The 18,267-nt window shown below is 33.3% G+C and overlaps 1 protein-coding gene across 2 annotated transcripts in view; it reads right to left on the bottom strand.

The window, feature by feature from the left end:
- HVA22G (HVA22-like protein G) overlaps positions 1-6,916 on the bottom strand; it is a 34,290-nt gene extending 27,374 nt beyond the window's left edge. For both annotated transcript variants that reach the window (XM_088848248.1, XM_020662791.2), the window contains exons 1-6: positions 6,523-6,916; positions 4,085-4,207; positions 3,847-3,945; positions 1,343-1,399; positions 1,190-1,253; positions 894-1,100 (exon numbers count right to left, since the gene is read on the bottom strand). In XM_088848248.1, the coding sequence (XP_088704374.1) occupies positions 894-1,100; positions 1,190-1,253; positions 1,343-1,399; positions 3,847-3,945; positions 4,085-4,116 (459 nt within the window). In that variant the 5' untranslated portion in view covers positions 4,117-4,207; positions 6,523-6,916. The remainder of the gene's footprint in view (positions 1-893; positions 1,101-1,189; positions 1,254-1,342; positions 1,400-3,846; positions 3,946-4,084; positions 4,208-6,522) is intronic.
- Between the last annotated feature and the right edge of the window lie 11,351 nt (positions 6,917-18,267).

Raw genomic sequence — 18,267 nt, 5'->3', positions numbered from 1 at the left:
AGTAGAGCAAGAGAATACCCAGGCATATACAAGCGAAACGAAGGCAAATACAGCAAAACCAACGAACAAAAAACATAAAAAAGGATAGCTATGTTTCAAGTTGTGTACATGATAAAGATCCAAGATTTAAAAAAGTAAAAGAAAAAAAAGTTTCTACGGAAGAGGAAATAGTCTGATGTTAAAACTGAGACACATGAATGTCCAAGCAGAGGGAGAGGAAGTAGAGCACGAGAATAACCAATCATATCTAAGCAGAGGGAGGGGAAGTAAACCAAGAGAATACCCAGTCATATCCAACCAAAGGTGCATTTACAGCAAGATGGAACAAAAAAACAAACGAGAGGATAGCTTTTTTGTACATGATAAAGATCCAAGATTGCAACAAGTAAAAGAAAACACAGAGGGAATACACCTATGTCCTATGTTAAAACTGAGACACATGCATGTCCAAGCAGAGGGAGGGGAAGTAGAGCACGAGAATACCCAATCATATCCAAGCAGAGGGAGGGGAAGTAAACCAAGAGAATACCCAGTCAGGGCAAGAGAATACCCAGTCATATCCAACCAAAGGTGCATATACAGCAAGACCAATGGAACAAAAAACAAAAGAGAGGATAGCTATTTTGTACATGATAAAGATCCAAGATTGCAACAAGTAAAAGAAAACACAGCATCTACAGAAGAGGGACACTGAAGTATCAACCAATGGAACAAAAAACAAAAGAGAGGATAGCTATTTTGTACATGATAAAGATCCAAAATTGCAAAAAGTAAAAGAGAACACAGCATCTACAGAAGGGGAACACTGAACCATCGAGAAAAAAGTTATGTCAGATAAAAATACTGCATGTTGACACTTGATCAAACAACTATTTGCCCAAATCAACAGATACCTGAGCAGGAGCAGGCCTCGATGACTGTGAAGCAACATACTGAAGAATTTCAAATATCCTTGTCTGACCATAACTTGTAGCCTTTTGCCAAAATTGAACAACAATGTCCCCGGCCCTTGCCCTCAACTCAAGCAAGTTACGATCAATTTCTGTCTCATGTTTCGCAACATACGGCCGCAAGAAAGTCTCATACACATAGGATGTTCCCTATAACAATTAAAATTAGTTCAATGAAATTCAAAAATCATAAATAAAGAGAAGAGTGCTAAAAATTGCAGGTTTTTTAGAGGAGGTACCAATGTTTTTGGATACCACAAATAAACAAGGAATGCAACTTTTGCTTCACTATACATCGGTACCCTTCAAGAAACCAAGAAAAATCAGAGACCATAAATCTCAGTTTTTTTCATACACCATAAAACAGCTGTCACGCTTTAAGATAAGCTTACCATGAAACAAAAGTATCTCCAACCCTCTCAAAGACAGTCAGCATTGCAACTATGATCCTTAAAAAACAAGAATTCAAACTATCAAAGTTTCCATCTCGAAATACATCATGTAAATAAAAGCATAAAGTTGCTACAATCCTACCTATCTTCATACAAAAATCCTAAGAAATCTTCCAAATATGCCTAGCATCATCTAAATATGAATTCTCTAAACTAAATGGGAGCATCAAAATGTTGAATCATTCCTATCTAGGGAGGAACATCCCAATCTCCTGCATGCATTTTCATGCACAAGTGATGTTCGAGCTCTTCAGGCAAGAAATGAAGAAAATTTAATAGTCCTATATGAAGATAATTTAATAGTCCTCTCTGACCAATGATAGCAGCCAAATAAACAATAAAAAATTCGATTCAAAACCACCCTCTGCATGGGTTTCAGAGTTGTCCATGCTTAATAGTATATAGATGCAGTAATGCATATGCATGAGAAAAATATTTGGGTAATGAAGCATGGGTGCATGTCTTTAAGCATGTATGCATGTATATACAACGAACAGAAATATCTATTTTTTCCTTCTACTATGAAAATAACATTCAGAAGGGGGCTGATTTCACTGATTTCGCCACTCAAGCATCTTTATGGGTGACCAAACCAGGTAACCTTGCTGTATGTATTGGCACCCATGTTTTGTGTGGTAGAATAAAAAAAAGTGGCTGTTTACTAAAATCATGAGTGGCCGAATCTGACCCCAAATCAGAAAACAACAGTGACGCATCATCAGTATGAACCCGCCGCTACGGGATAATTTATAATGTAGAGACAACCCTCTGAATTACAATTTCTCTCTAGTACAGCCATCCAGACGTCAATATCACAATCATGACATGTTTTCTTTCAAGTGCAGCCAATCATACAATATTAATCAGAATCAAGACTTTAAAGACCAATTAGGAAGATTGTATCCATTTCTCTACTTTCTACTACAACCACCCAAACAACACTAAGGAAGATAACATTCACGAAACTCTTACGCCTATCAAGAGTCTTCATGGAGCGGGTGAAACTCAAAGCTGAGTTGCATGGAATGGAGAAAAGAACATGTATAATTCAGGTGTGTACACTAGGAATAAGATTGTTACAAAAACAAGTGCGATGCTATCATTTCTTGGACCTAGTTATCCAAGAATACTGGGGAATTGAAGATTGCAATACACTCGCAGATGGTGTGGTCAGAGAGCTATCAGACTCATTCTTGGCCGCCGCCAGGTATTGAAGAAGTCCTAATAAATACTGTGCACAACTTGGTGCAGGATTGGAAGATGTTACAGACATTGAGGAGTAAGAGAACTACCAGATCCATTGCTTGCAACTATCCCCATTGCCACAAGGAAAAGTGAAGCTTAGCTTCGAGGGTAGTTTTAGTTCCCTAGGGAACTCGTCCTTTAATGATGACACACTGGGAAATTGCATATGTCATGATAAGGATATACCCAGGACCGGTAAGAACATGCAACTAAAAAATGGCAACAGAGAATGGGCCCCTAACCAGATTTAGAGTGCAACTGCAGTCCTCCTCTTGGTCTCTTTTGGGGCAATGTTGACTCAGTCAACGTCACTTGATAGCCAATTTTTTAATTTGCCTAGCCCTTGAAAGACTGAAAATTTTTGAATTTGCATAGCCCTTGGAAGACTGAAAATATTGGCAAGCAAGGATATCCACAAAGACTCTTTTAATAGAGAATTGTTCCCTTCTAACCATCATGTTTATCAGCATCAGCACTTTGAGTTGCCTTCTTGTGTTCTTTCCCTCTTTCCCTTCACCTTACATATAACTTTATTTGTTGGTGTATATTATTTCCACTTTGTGCAACTTAGAATATACTCCCTTTTAATCATTGTAATGAGAATAATAGAAAACAAAAAAAACATATAATGCACCAATTAAAAAGAAAATGCAGATCAGTGTATACTTCCACCTTGTGCAACTTGAAATATTTGATTGCTGCAATGTTAATAATAAAAATTCAAATAAAACAATATAATGCACCAATTAGAAAGAAAATGCAGAAACAAAAAGGTCCTTTTACAGTTATCTATCTCCAAATGTTTGACCAGTCTAATAACAATAAATAAGAAAGCCAGACATTTACAAAGTAAAACAAACTGCAGTTTATTCTACAGCTTTAACAAAATGCATATATATTATATAAACAATCCAATTTAATTTCCACATTGTTGATTGACTTATGGGTCTTTCTTTGGATCGCCCAAATGTCTTAAAGGTTAAAGGTCCTAGAGGTTCGGAACTCAGAGTGAATGTTAAAATCCTACTGCACATATCCTCTGACAAGATGTAATGGCATTCCTCAAAGTTTGAACCTCAAGAAAAGCAAAACCGAAGACGATAGCAACCAAAAAAATTTTGTACCAATATAAATGCCATTAGATGCACCCAATGACCCATGACAAATGTACAAATCAAAGAAACAAGAGAAGTGCCTACCAATATTGACACCAAAAACGTAGTTGATCAATCTCTGGCTTGTTTTTTTCCACTGTTTTGAAGCAGGCATATGCAGGGTATGTGTACCCTAAAGCCAATCTGCAAGTAGCATCACATAAAGATATTGAAAATGAAAAACAAATATGTAGGTGTGTAATAAAAGAACAAAAAACAAAAATCGCATATTTAACATTTGTGTCAAGCAAATTAAAATTCTAGAACATTAAGAGATACATACACAAGAGCCCTGGTGACAAAAGATCCCATCATTTTGGTGTCTTATCATATAACAAAAATTTTCGTTGCTCTTTTCCAAATCCGATCCAAAGATAAGCAGCTCTCTCTGGCTTCTACTCAGTTCCTAATTCACAAATTGCAAGATCTTCAATATTTAGACCTAACTAACCAATCCAAAGCAGGTAAAACAGTCCATAATCACAAAATAATAATAAAAACAAATTAAAAATTAGTAACAGCACACGCCACATATAAGCAACATATTGACAGAAGGGGCTACAAGCCAAATTTTTGACCTGTAAAGGCCAAACCTCACCAAAAGTTTTGACCTATAAAGGCCAAACCACACAAGAAAATAAATATCCTAAACTATGACCCAAGCCAGAGAAATTGATCGTGAGGAGAAAGAAAAGCAAACAATCAGTTTGAATTTAGGAATTCCAACAAACAAGCCAAAGTTATTCAAAAATTAATAAATCAATAACAGAAATGGTGCACAGTGCAAAGACCACAAAAAGTAGGCTAAAGCAACAAAATGCTAAAAGATGAAGAAACATCCTAAGCTATGACCCAAGCCAGAGAAATTGATGGCAACGAGAAAGAAAAGCAAACAATCAGTTTGAATTTAGGAATTCCAACTAACAAGCCAAAATTATTCAAAAATAAATAAATCAATAACAGAAATGGTGCACAGTGCAAAGACCACAAAAAGTAGGCTAAAGCAACAAAATGCTAAAAGATGCAACTCAATGTCTATCCTCTCTTATTGTTTTTTACTTTTTTTACTTGATGGAAAAAATTTCTAACCTCTTTCTTGATTTTCAAACATTTCTAACCTCTTTCTTGATTTTCAAAATATAAACACTCAAAAAAGTCATTCAGGAGAGAATGCAACAATAAAATACTGACAACGGAAACCAAGAAACAAGAACCACTAAACACCGTAAAAAAAGCATAATGTAATAAATCGCCGATGTTCAATCAGCCCCATCCAGTATGAGATGAACAAGAAACAAATCAAAAGAGTAAGAAGTTAAACCAAAAAAAAACATTTAAACGAGGTGGCCACAAGTTCACAGGGAAAGAAAAAGAAAAACATTCACAACAAAAATAGGAACAGGTAAACATCAAAGGAAGAAACCCAAAAAAATAAAAATTAAAAATTCAGAGGAAGAAAAAATATAAAATTAAAAAAAAAAAAGTTTCCCTCACATAAACAAACAAAGAATTCCCCAGTTCGCATTTTACAAAAGGCGAGCACGAAGCAGATGGATCAGCAGAACAAATTTAGTAACAGAGGACTAATAACAATGTCATTCCTTGACAGCCTACTGAAATAAAATATCTGCAGAAGTACACAATCTCGACCAAAAAAAGAAAAAAGAAAGAAAATCCAGATAGATATAAGAGGATTGGAGCAGATAAATATGATTTCTTGCCTAAAATCAACAATATCTAAATCAAATATAATAATAATTGAAGTTTTAACCAGACAACATAAATTTTAACAAAACTACACATTTGCAGATGTTCAAAACCAGAGCAATTGAAGTCAGCAGATGACAATTACTCAACATAATAAACAGAGTTTTAACATCATCCAAGAAAAAAAAGGAACACCAAACAAATAATATCAGAGAACAAAACAGCAGAAACAAACCATTATTTGAAGATTTCATCAATATCAAAGCAATGCCACAAAAGAAACCATGAGAATAGAATCATATCAAACTAAAAAACATTTCATTGGAAGGAAAACTGTAAGCCCCGAACAACTAGTTGCAATGGGGAAAAGTTAAATATTCGCATCACTATCAATAAAATTCAACACATTCTCCAAAACAATGCCATAAGTTAATGATAACTATTCCACAAAATAGGAAAAAATTGAACAATTAACTCCTGAAAGAACAGATGTTCCACAAAGAACTGCAAAATTACACATAATTAATAAAGTAACTATGGAAAGCATCAATCAAACCAGAAATCTATGACAAGAAAACAAGGAACAAAAATTAAAACAGATTGACACTCAAATCATTTTGCAAAACATTCACTACATTCTACATAGACAATGCCTGACATTCGGCTGATAATTATCACACAAAATCAAAAAATCTAAGGATAAGTCCTGAAAGAAGCATGCCAATCATCAAACATCTTTCCAAAAAGCATATGAGTGAAACATAATGTTACAAAGGAACAATGGAAAAACATAAATCCTTGACATCAGAAAATAGACGTAAGATTACATAAAACTTAGGGGGAAATGAGACATTGAAATGGAGAGAGAGAAGCCTATATCCAGAAGAGAATAAACTTGAAAACAAAATCTAGAGAAAGAGTTAGGGCAAAAAGAGACAAGGAGTGAAAGAGAGAAGGCTGAGAAAAAAGCGTTTGAGAAGTGAAGTTACAGGAAGAGAACGACAAGAGGCGCACCTTAATGTGGGAAGCCTGCAATGTCAGAGAAAGCCGAGAGAGAGGCCTGTGAAGAAATCAGAGGACTCTGAAGAGAGTGAAATGATCTAGAGAAAGAGTGTACTGCGGTTTTAGAGAGAGAAGAAGATAAGGACTGCAATTGGAGAGAGAGTATTTTTTAGAGAGAGAAGAGCGGGGAGAGTGAGTGTTTTAGAGAGAGAAGAAGAGGAGGGATGCAAGAAAGATAGACGTCCTTTTAGAGAGAGAAGATGAGAAGGGATGACTTGAGAGGCCGGAGCGTCGCGGCCGTAGTTGAAGTGGAGTCCCGTTAAAGGGAAATCGGCAACCTAGTAGTAGTGTCGGAGCAGACAGAGAAGCCTTCTAATTTTGAATTCCACCATTCTCTCTCTATCTCTATCTCTATCTTTGTCTCTTTCTCTCTCTATCACTCTCGAAGGAGATTTAATACCACTTTTTCATCTCGTACACTAGCTTACTCTTTCTTTTTTTTAGTCATCTCAACCATAATTTACAGGGACTATCAATAAATCGACTCACCAAAAAATCGAAAATAAATTAGTTTTATTTTTAAAAATTAGATAAAAAATTGGATAAAAAATACATATCACCAAAAATACCTTATGTAAAAATATCACCAATGTATCGTACTAGGCTCAAAAAATCGGAATAAAAAAATTGAATAAATTTAAAATATTAGAAATTTTGAAACTCTAAAAAATTAAAATTATGTCAAAATCATTAAAAAAAATATATACTATACCATATAAATTTACTCATTAAGTACTTTAACATATATCGCATCTACTTAGTAGGTACCAAATAAAATACAAGAACGTTTTTTTCTCATTAAATTTTTTTAACTATGGTATGCTGACTATGGTCATTCTATAACTATGATTAAAGTTTATATTTGAAAGCAGGCTTGGGCTCGTAGCCATTTGGTTTCAGATTGCTCTGTTTATAGAGAGAGAAAAGGAAGAGGGTGGTTTTTGGTTTGCACTATGAAACTAGGACCAGAAAACGCTAGATTATTGGTTGGTGGATTCGATCAGTAACTCTATGGTCTCGTTTTGGGGCTTCAAATGATAATCATGGAGATCAAGAGGGCTGGAAAACCTAAATCATTCTCTATTGAAGATGGGATTGTGAACTCTATGATTTCAAGGAGTTCCGAAGTGATCAATAATTTTAAGAGTTTGATCTAGACCTTGCTCGACCTTATATCAAAGGGTTTCTGATATCAAATGGATTTTGGTCGAGACTCCTAGAGTCTCTTCCAGTTGTGGTTGATAAACTAAGGTTTTTGATATCAAAGAGATTTTAAGTCGTTAGCACCTGTAGATGAGGAGGCTTCTCCCGTGGTAAGAGGAGGGGGTGGGAGAGTGAGGAAAATACAAGGGACGGGGAGACATTGGAAGAAGACAGGTTTTCGGCTATGATTGGGGAGATTGATCTCACTGCTACTTCATGCTCATTCTCACAGGGAAAAGAAAATATCTTTCAAAATAAAATTACAGGTAGAAAAAATACGATGTTTTGGTATGGTTTAAATCGTTATACAAAAAAATCGCTTTTAAAATGTCTTTATGAAAAACAAGTGATTTTTTCTTGAAATTTTTAAAACATCGTAGTTTTTAACGGTTCCATAAATTCACCGATTTTTAAAAAAGTTTGTCGTTTAATCGGCGATTTGCTAAATATGCTCTCAACCATTCTCTCCATTACTTACCCCCCAAAAAAAAAAAAAAAACTATTCTCTCTCCTTATCCATTATGTTCTCATTTAATTACTTTATTTTCAAATTACTTTTCCCTATAAACTCAAGAGATTTTCAAATTTAAAACCAAAATATTATTGCGTCACTGTGGTAGACGTAACCCCTTCAACCTAATCACTCTACTAGAGAGAAATATTTTTTGAATTATACTATAGTGAAAAGACGATCTCTTGACTAAACAGAGACCGTCCAATTTTTTTGATAGAAAGATCTAAGTGTTTAAAAACTGAAAATCCAAACCTAGTTTTTTAAAATGATCATTTTGGACTTTTTCACCATGATCCCAAAATTTTCAAATTGAAAGAACACTCTCTAATCAATCTATTGTCCGATGGAGTAAATGAACAACATGATCCCGTGGGAACAAAATATCTTGTTAACGTATTGGAGTTACTTTCATTTGAACCCTCCATAAATATCCAAAAGTAATTTAGGAACTGAAAATCCAAATCTATTTTTTGAAATGATAATTTGGATATTTTCACGAGGATGCCAAAAATAACTCAAATTGAAAGAACTCCCAGGTCTATCTTTCATCCAATGGAGTAAATTAACACCATGATCATGTGGGAACATAATATCTAGTTGACGTAGGAGTTATATTCATTTAAGCCCTCCATAAAAATCGAAAAGCATCCACGTATCTAAACGTGACTGCACCGGAGGGCAAAGTATCTTCTATGTACCGAAAATATCGAAAGTGCAGGGGTTGCCACGGGTCGTTCGAGCTCGGACCCGACTCAAAGATTAAAAATATATATATTTAAGTACTATGTTAAATATATAATGGTGTGGAAGGGTCTCATAGGATCATTATTCTATTTGAAAATTAGAATAAAAATATATAATTAAATTTATTATATTATATATTAAATATTGTTTAAATAAAAAAAAATTACGTATATATCCGTTGAAGTTTTCGTTATTATCAAAATACCAAATAGTTTCTGTTATTATTGAAATGTTTGTTTTTTCGCTTCATAACAAAAAAATTTAAAAATAAATTTTTACCTTTTTTCGATTTTTGAACAACCGAAAAGAGGCAGAAGCTTTGAATTTGCATTTTTATAATGTCTTGTTTTCGATTGTTGAACAACCGAAAATAGAAACTGCATATTCCATAAGCTTGCTAGAATATGTAGTCTTATTTTCGGTTGTTCAATATCCGAAAATATTCGAAAATGTTCTATTTTAGGTTGTTGAGAAGCTTGGAATTTGCATTCTTATTTTCAGTTGTTCGACAATCGAAAATATGACATTTTTTTATGTTGAACAACTGAAAATATAACAATTTCAAATGTTGAACAACCGAAATAGAACTACGTATTCCAGAAGCTTAAACGAATCATATTATTTTCGGCTGTTCAATAACCGAAATTAGCTTATTTTGGGTTTTTAAACAATAAAAAATAGTTGGATTTTCGATTGTTCAAAATCGAAAAAGGGTAAAACAAATCTTTTTTAAAATTTTTTGTTATAAAGTGAAAAAATGGACATTCCAATAAAAACGAATACTATTTAGTATAAACTATAAGGGATATATATATGTCCAATTTTTGAACCCATACTCAAGCCTAAGTCGGCTCCAGGTCCATTGGCAACTCTACAAAAACCATAAAAAAATTGGACATGCAAACAATTCGTGTATATAAACTTTTGGTGAAAGGCTACACCTTATTGAGTGCAGACAATTCATCGCCCTGGTGATCCCTAGGGGACACGGTGACATTTTGGAACAATTGAGGATGGATGATTTGCCAAATATAGGAAGAATTACTTGGGATGTCTTTCGAGCAACCATTTTGTGGGAGTTGTGGTTGGAAAGAAACATTATTTCCGAGATAATTAAAAGCATAATCTAGTTGGTTTGAAATTAGGAAGGATGGAAGAGGGATATCTAAGGTTAAGCTTACTTTTAACTTGCCTAATCTCATCAATCTTAATTTTGTTAAAGTAAGGCCCAAGAGAAGGCAAGTACCTTAAGTTGGATGCATAAAATTAAATTTTGATGAAAGCTCTTTGGGGAATCTCAGATTAACTAGGATTGGTGGAGTTTTTTGAAATAGTGATGGTGAAGCAATATTATACTATGTTGGTCCAAAAGGGTATGCTTAAGCAAATTATGCGGAGTTGGCTACTCTTATCTAGGTATTAAAATTGGTAGTGGATTTTGTGAGATTGAAGGGGATTATCCAATGTTATTGATTAGTCCAAGAAGGAGGTGAGACCCACGTAGAAACTTAGGGGTGGCAATGGATTCGGACCCGACCCATGACCCGAGGGGTATACCTGATGCGGGTTCAAAAATTTGACTTGGGAGGTCGGGTCCGCGTCCAAATGTTGGACGCCAAGCACTATTCGGGTCCAGGTCAGGATATGATCAGGTCCAGCTCCGGTAATATCTTTCGTGTCCCAATATAAAATATATATTTAGATAGAGTTAAATGCATAGATATTTTAATTTTTAGTTAAGATATGAGTCCCACACTGTATTTTTTGATCCAAATCTCAATCCGGGTCTTACACTATACTTTTTATATTTTAGGCAATCCAGAAGTTAAATAATATTATGAAGTCCTTATCCTTCACTCGCTCCAAAGTTTCTCACTCATTATTATTACTCTCTTCTCTCTCTAACTCTCTCTCTCTCTTTATGGGATAACAAGCCTCTCTTCTCTCTCCAACCACGCCTTGTAGTCCACGAGCTCATTTTCAAGGTGTTTTTCACTTCATACTTGGGATAAGACATAGAATGTCGGGAGAATGTGAGCCGTCTATTAAGATCCACTCAGGGCTTGGATTTGAACTTCACGGAGGATATATAGGGTACGAATAGAAGTTATCAAGATCAATACAAGATACTTTCATCGCAAATTTTGTAACTTGAAGTGAAAACCAAGACAGTACCAATTACTTGCTAAAAACTTTATAGGAAAATGGAAGTGTCACATCTTTAAAGGGCGTGCTCGTTTTGTGGCCCCCCTTTATTTAAAAGTCCTTGCCTCCATTGATGTTGTTCCAAAAGTGTAATAAACACACGAGTGCTACAGTTGTGGAGTCAAATTGTAGAGAAACAATGACCATTTGTGGAATCACATAAAAATAATAATTATTTATAAAACGAAAAAATCTGTCCGAAGTCAACAATCCGCAAGACGGCATATGTCAAAACCCATCGAAAAATGTAATTTCGCTATATAAGACCTCCAATTGGATTGCCACGAGATACAAGAAAAATAGGACTTTGAATGATTATTCATTTTTAAATGTTTATATATTTGTCTAATCTGCAGCACTTTTGAAATTTCATATTTCTAAACCGGGAGTCAAATATACACCAATTTGAAATTTCAAATTTCATAATCAGGGTCAAAATTGATTTTCAAGCCATCCTAGATGTTTTCAGCCGGGAAAATCATTTCCCGATAGGGTTTTGCAGAATATCACAAATTCCACAGGGCTTTGTTAAATGAAACTTTTATTTGTAAACTCCCAAGCATAGTAGATGTCATTAAGGGTTTCTTTGGCATTTACTAAATGGAAAAGATTTTTTTAATGAGGCAGTCTCTATGTGACCCCACCCACATATTTAGTATATGTGACCCTGGGTCTCAGCTATCAGATCTGAATTGATGGCTTGAGCAGTGTTCACAAAATCGAACCGGAATGGTTAACTGGACATAAAGCCTAGAAGCAGTTGAATCGTCCTAACCGCTAAACCGGCGGATTCAACCGCTCTAACCGAGTAAGTCCCCGGCATTAAAAAAAGTGTTTAAAAAAATAAAAAAGTACAAAAAAAACTATTAAATAATGACAAGCATATAAAGAATGATTAAAACAAAACACATTCAACTGAAGTTGAAAATTAATGGAAAAAAAAGGATTTTAACCCATTTTATATTTTCCAATGGCTATTTTTTAAATTTTCTAAAAAAGATGGGAAAATATAAAAATGAATATTAATGACCAAAACAATATTTAATCTTTACCATAATGTAAATAATATTTAAAAATGCATTACAAATCAAATTCTTTATTTTTTAGAATTTATATACAAGGTTTTAAATTTTTTTTTTAAATACTGGTTGATCAAACTGACCACCCAAAACTGGAACCGGCCACTTCCGATCTAACCGGACGGTTAGCAGTTAGATCGGGTGATTTTGAAAACAATGGGCTTGAGTCACAATGTCACAAGCTAGCTTTTATCTGTCAGATCTTGATTAGATGGTATTTTTATTCTACAAATAATTTTGAAGAAAGATTTGCAGCCTGCATAGACCTAATAGGGGTGCACACGATAAAATAGTAACAAAATATTTCTCGCCCTTAAACATTTCAGAGGCATTTTAGTCATTTATTTTAAAGAAAATATTTATTTTTTATTTTTCCCAAGTTCGCCCTAATTTTGTGAAGTGATACCCAAAATTTTCCAAACATATTTTATAGAAAAATGAAAAATAAAACAACATTTAGCGTGCACATTGTGGCATGAACAATCGTAGTCGTTCAATTCAGATCAAATGGCTAAGTAAGGTCACACATATATTGTTGGGGTCACATAGAAACTTCTTTTTTGTATGGGGTCGCTTCTAAATAGTCACAAAATTTTTAGGAAAAATATCATTAAAGAGATTAAATTATCTTGCAAAAACATTAAAGGGGTTAAATAATCCCATTTATCACTGCATGGTTTACTTTTTTTAATTTCATTTCATAAAAGTACCTTTATAAAAGTTGTTCAAAAATTTTCAAATTACCCCTACTCAAAGTTGGAAATCTTGAACAACCGGAGATGCTTTGGTAACTTTTCACTTAAATTGTCAATATAAATATAAAATTATCCCTGATTGTTCGAGATTGGAAATGTAAAAAAATAAATAAATGATTAAAATATCCCCATGTTTTAATCTTAAACAATCAGGGATACCTTTGTAATTTGGCTCAAGACACCTAAGTGAGCTAACTTACCAAAATATCCCAAATTATTCAGGATTCCCAACATAAATAATTTGGCAATTTTTACTCAAATTTTTGAGGAATGAGGTTTCCCTAATTTCCAGTTCTTTATAGAAATCCTCATGCACTTGGGCTGCCATTGGACTGCGTTTTCCTTAATGAACTCTCAAATTTGAAACCAAACAAACAAACACACTTGATTTTTTATATCATTAGTACGCCATACCCTTGAATCAAAACATTTTCTATCATACTTATAGTGGGAACTCTTTTCTATCGTAACTTTGAAGCTTTGCTCCTTTATCTAATGAAATCTATGTTAACATTCAAAAAAAATAAAAATAAACAAAAGATTGTAGTGGACCTTTGATCATGATGGACTTTGATTTGAATTTTGAAACTTTTGTGCACTTATTTGCCTAGATATATGTACGTGCACATGCAGAACGCAAGACTTGCAATAGCAGCTATGTCTCAAATATTTAACCTTCCATAGTGTGTTGAGACCGGTGTACACAAAATCGAATCGGAACGGTTAACCAGGTTTGGAAGCAGTTTAACCGGTCTAAACGGACAAGTCCTGAGTGGTTAAAAAAATATTTTTAAAAAAACATACTAAAATATAAAAGGCATATAAAAAATGATTAAAACAAAACATATTCAAATGAAGTTGAAAATTAATGAAAAGAAATAGATTTTATCCCATTTTATATTTGGGAAAAGTTTATATAAGGTTGCAACCTTAAAATGTAGAACTGCGGATGCACCTAAAAAATCCATCGGTAAAGGTTGTTTTAATGTTGAAATACCCTCTAATTGATCATCTTGACATCGAGAGGTATGACTATAAAAGAAAAAAAAGATTTTGAGCCCCAGAAATGGTGCATCTTACGACACATTATTCTGATCGTCTATTTTCAAGATTTTCATGTCTATAGATCTACTTGATTTTAATCATTTTTTGAGTTTAAAATTTTATATTAGAAAATAGATTTTGAGATAATCTTAAGAATATTTTACATCAAAATTATATGTTATGATAAAATTTGAAGGTGCGCTTTAAATATAGATTGTTTAAGGTTGCAACCTTATGGAAACCACACCCTTTATATTTTCTAATGGCTATTTTTAAATTTTTTTAAAAAAGATGGGAAAATATAAAACTGAGTATTAATAACCAAAACAATTTTTAATCTTTACCATAATTTAAAGAATATTTAAAATTGTATTACAAATCAAATTTCTTATTTTTTAGAATTTATAGACAATTTTTTATTTTTTTAAAAAAATACCGATTGATCACCTTAACCGCTTAAAACTGGAACCGGCCAGTAACTGATTCCGATCTAACCAGGTGGTTAACTATTAGATCGATCAATTTTACGAACAATGGTTGAGACTCTCTAGTGTCCTCAGCCAATGTATCTGCTTCGTAGTTCCTCTCTCCATGTACATGTTGAAAGAGTGCTTCCGTCCCCACAAGGATTCTTGCGCCGGTTAATGAAAATTGGCAAGGTTCCCTTCTACGATTACTCTATGGTGTTCTTGGGTTAATTTCAAGACCCCATTTTTCTAATGCCATCAGCTCTGCGTCATTAGCCAAGCACTCCGGTAAACACTTTTGAAAAATGTGGAAATTTGTTTTTTTTATAAATATTTTTTACTTTATTTATAAAATCTATTCAAAAGAAATTACGTAAGAGGATATGGCTAGAGTAAACAAAGAGGCCCTTCATTTAGCAATAAAGTCAGCTAAAGAATTCGCCTCATAATAAACATGACAGAAAGAAACTGAAAGTGGAGCAATCATATCCATAATCGGCAGCCAGCTAGACCTCAGTTCCCATAAAATACAAATTTTTCCTTCTTGCACCAATTAATCCGAAGATTTTTTCCATGTAATTTCTCTATAGCCCTCTATACCCAGCAATTCGTTCTTTTTTCTCTAACATTCCCATCAAAATTTAGCTTGACCTTGACCTGCCTCTTGGGCATAAACCTTACCAAATATCGTGGTTAGCTTGAACCGAGTGGCCAAATGCAGATCACATGCATTAAAGTGAACAAGGTCTAGAGTCTAGACCCCACTGGGCCAGAACTAACAGAAAGGTGAGATCCACCTTGAAATCATTTGGACCTTAATTTCTTTATGCACGTTCCATTGGTTTCCTTTATAATGTCCAAACACTGAAATAACAGCTGTCCTGCCAATTCAGGAAAAAGAAAAGTGAGATTTACCTTTTGCATATTTTTTCATTCTAATTAGTACTTGTAAGAAAAATGATCTTAACTTTTGAGAGTCTTTTAAAGGAACATAAAAGAACGTATGATATGAAAAGCTATTTTTTATTCTTGCATTTAGGCCGGATACCAAAAACCCTCAACTAACCAAGGAAAATGTTTTGATAGGGCTGCAGCCTATCAAAATGAGTAAAGCCTCACTTCAAAACTCATCAAATATTGTAGTTTTAAAGTCGGAAAACCTTCAAATCAATCATATCGGCCTTGACTATTATAGTTATGGGAAAAAAATTAAGATTTCAAGTTCTAAGAGTAGTATATATTAAACACTTCATCTAGACCATCCATTTCGCCCTTAAAATAAGTGTTCACAAATCCACAAAATTTGTACAAGTTTTTAGGCTCCAAATTTCATGGTCGATATTAGAAATTGATTTTAGAGCTATCATAATTTATGATGCTCAATGTGGTTTCAAGATGAGGATTTGAGATGTGGCTTTACTTTATTTTTTTAAAGCCTAGGCCTTATAGAAAGTACATCCTTTTGAGAAAACATTCTCTATTGGAAGTCCGAAAATCCTTGGACTAACATCAACATAAAACAAAGATTAAACTTGCAAGAAATGATCATTTGTTCTGGCTCGTCACCAAAATTATTTATTTTTGTTTGGGAGAATGTGAATACCACAAATAAAATTAAACACCCTTAAAATCTATTATTTTGTAAAAATACGTGAATATTGAGATATAGTTTATTGTTTGAATGTCTGTTGACCATTGAATAATTTAAGATTTTTAAAATCTAAAATTCGTATTGAAAATAATTTTCTTTAAAAAAAATGAATTTGAGAATGGAAATGGATCCGTGCCTACAGCCAAGGAACAGTGGCTGCCACGGATATAACTTTCCTGCGTAAATGCTCAAGTTGAAGGAATAGAAGAGAGATACAGATCCATATGCTCATGATAACAGCATCACGTTGAACCAACAGGATGACAGAGGCTATGTATGAAAAGTAATTTTATAATATTCGTTTTAATTTAAATACAGATGTATTATCGAAGTTTTTTTTTAGCTATTAATTACATTTATGATTATTTAATTTTAGAAAAAATTATGTAAATATCCGTTATAATTTTCGTTATTAGAAAAATCTCTAAAACTTTTCATTATTACATATATGTCTGCTTTTTAACTTCACAACAATTTTTTTTAAAAGACCAAAATACCTATTTTCGATTTTTTAAAAACAAAAATTTTAAAAATTTAAGTTTTTGAAAAATCAAAATTTAATAATTTAGATTTTTCACAAACCCAATTATATCTGTCAATATTTTTCTGTGCTTCGTTGGGCATAGGATATTTTCTTTCTTTTCTGATGGGTTCTGTCTCTCTCTCCTTGTTCCGATTTCTCTCTGTTCTTTGTTGGAACTCATACCCCGACTAATATAATTTAATCTCTCTAAAATTTCCCACCCACATCATTATCACTTTCCAACAGTTTTCTCTAAAGATCTCAATGGCCATCCAAAACCCATTTTCCTCTGAACTCTTAACCCTTTCCAACTCCTATTTTTTAATGTAATCTCCAGCTAATTGTTCACATATGTGTGATGAATGTGTGTGTACATGCACAATGGAATCTACCTGTGCTTTATTAATCAACTCACCTTTCTCTTCAAGATCGCAGCATAAAAGAGCTCATTCCATGTATCAGGCACACCAGGAAAGCACCAATGGTTATAATCTTGGAATCTCTCAGGTGAAATCCTCTATTTTGGAGTGAATCAGTCATCCTGGTTATGTTTGAGATAGACAATAGGGGTCTTCTCTCTCATCACTGATTCCAAAACACGCATTTTTGGTGGTTACATTGTCAAGTATTTCTAATCGTATATGGGTTCTTGTTTCTTTGTGGCACTAGCCACCTGAGTTCCTTTGGGAGGATTGTAGTTGCAGTTCTTGGTCCAAAGCTTTAATGGTGGAACAACAAAGAACAGAGAGAAATCGGAACAAGGAGAGAGAAGGAAATGCGGGAAAATATCCTAAGCCCAACCAAGCAGAGAAAAAAAATCCTAAATTAATAACGGCAAGTATAATTAGATTTGTGAAAAACCTAAATTATTAAAATTTCAGTTTTTTAAAAAACCGAAATTTGTAAAGTTTAGGCTTTTTGAAAAAAAGAAAATGAGTATTTTGGTCTTTAAAAAAAAAAGTTAGGAAGTTCAAAAAACTGACATATGTATAATAACGGAAAGTTTTAGCCATTTTTGTAATAACATAAAATAAAACAGATATTTATGTAATTTTTTTTAAATTTTATAAGGTGTACTTCCTACTTAGTTTTATTTCCAACTAATCATTTTCTACTTTTTGATGTGAATACCTATTTTATAGAGGAAAAGATATCTCATTATTTTTATTTTAGTAGGAATTCCTTTATTTAACCTACAGCATAGAAGTTCTATCCTCCTCCTACCATCCAGCCGTCCATTTTTTATCAAAAGAGCCACTCACAATTTGATCTTAAATCCGCTGTCTCAAAGTATTTTATTTTTAATTTTTTTAATATAAATTTTATAAATGTGAAATTTTGCATGTGTTATCTTCTAATTGGGATGCACATATAAAAAATATTAACAATAATTTTTTGATAAAAATAACGATCAAAATACCCCTTAAAATTTTTAGGGGTATTTTGGTCATTTTATATTATTAAAAAAATTTATATTTTTCTTTGGTGCGAGTTTAATAGAGGAATTGACGT

This window comes from Amborella trichopoda, chromosome 9 (genome assembly GCF_054954075.1).
Source record: "Amborella trichopoda isolate Santa Cruz 75 chromosome 9, AtrichopodaSantaCruz75HAP2 v2.0, whole genome shotgun sequence".
Taxonomy (NCBI): domain Eukaryota; kingdom Viridiplantae; phylum Streptophyta; class Magnoliopsida; order Amborellales; family Amborellaceae; genus Amborella; species Amborella trichopoda.
This window is presented reverse-complemented; position numbering and strand designations above follow the sequence as displayed.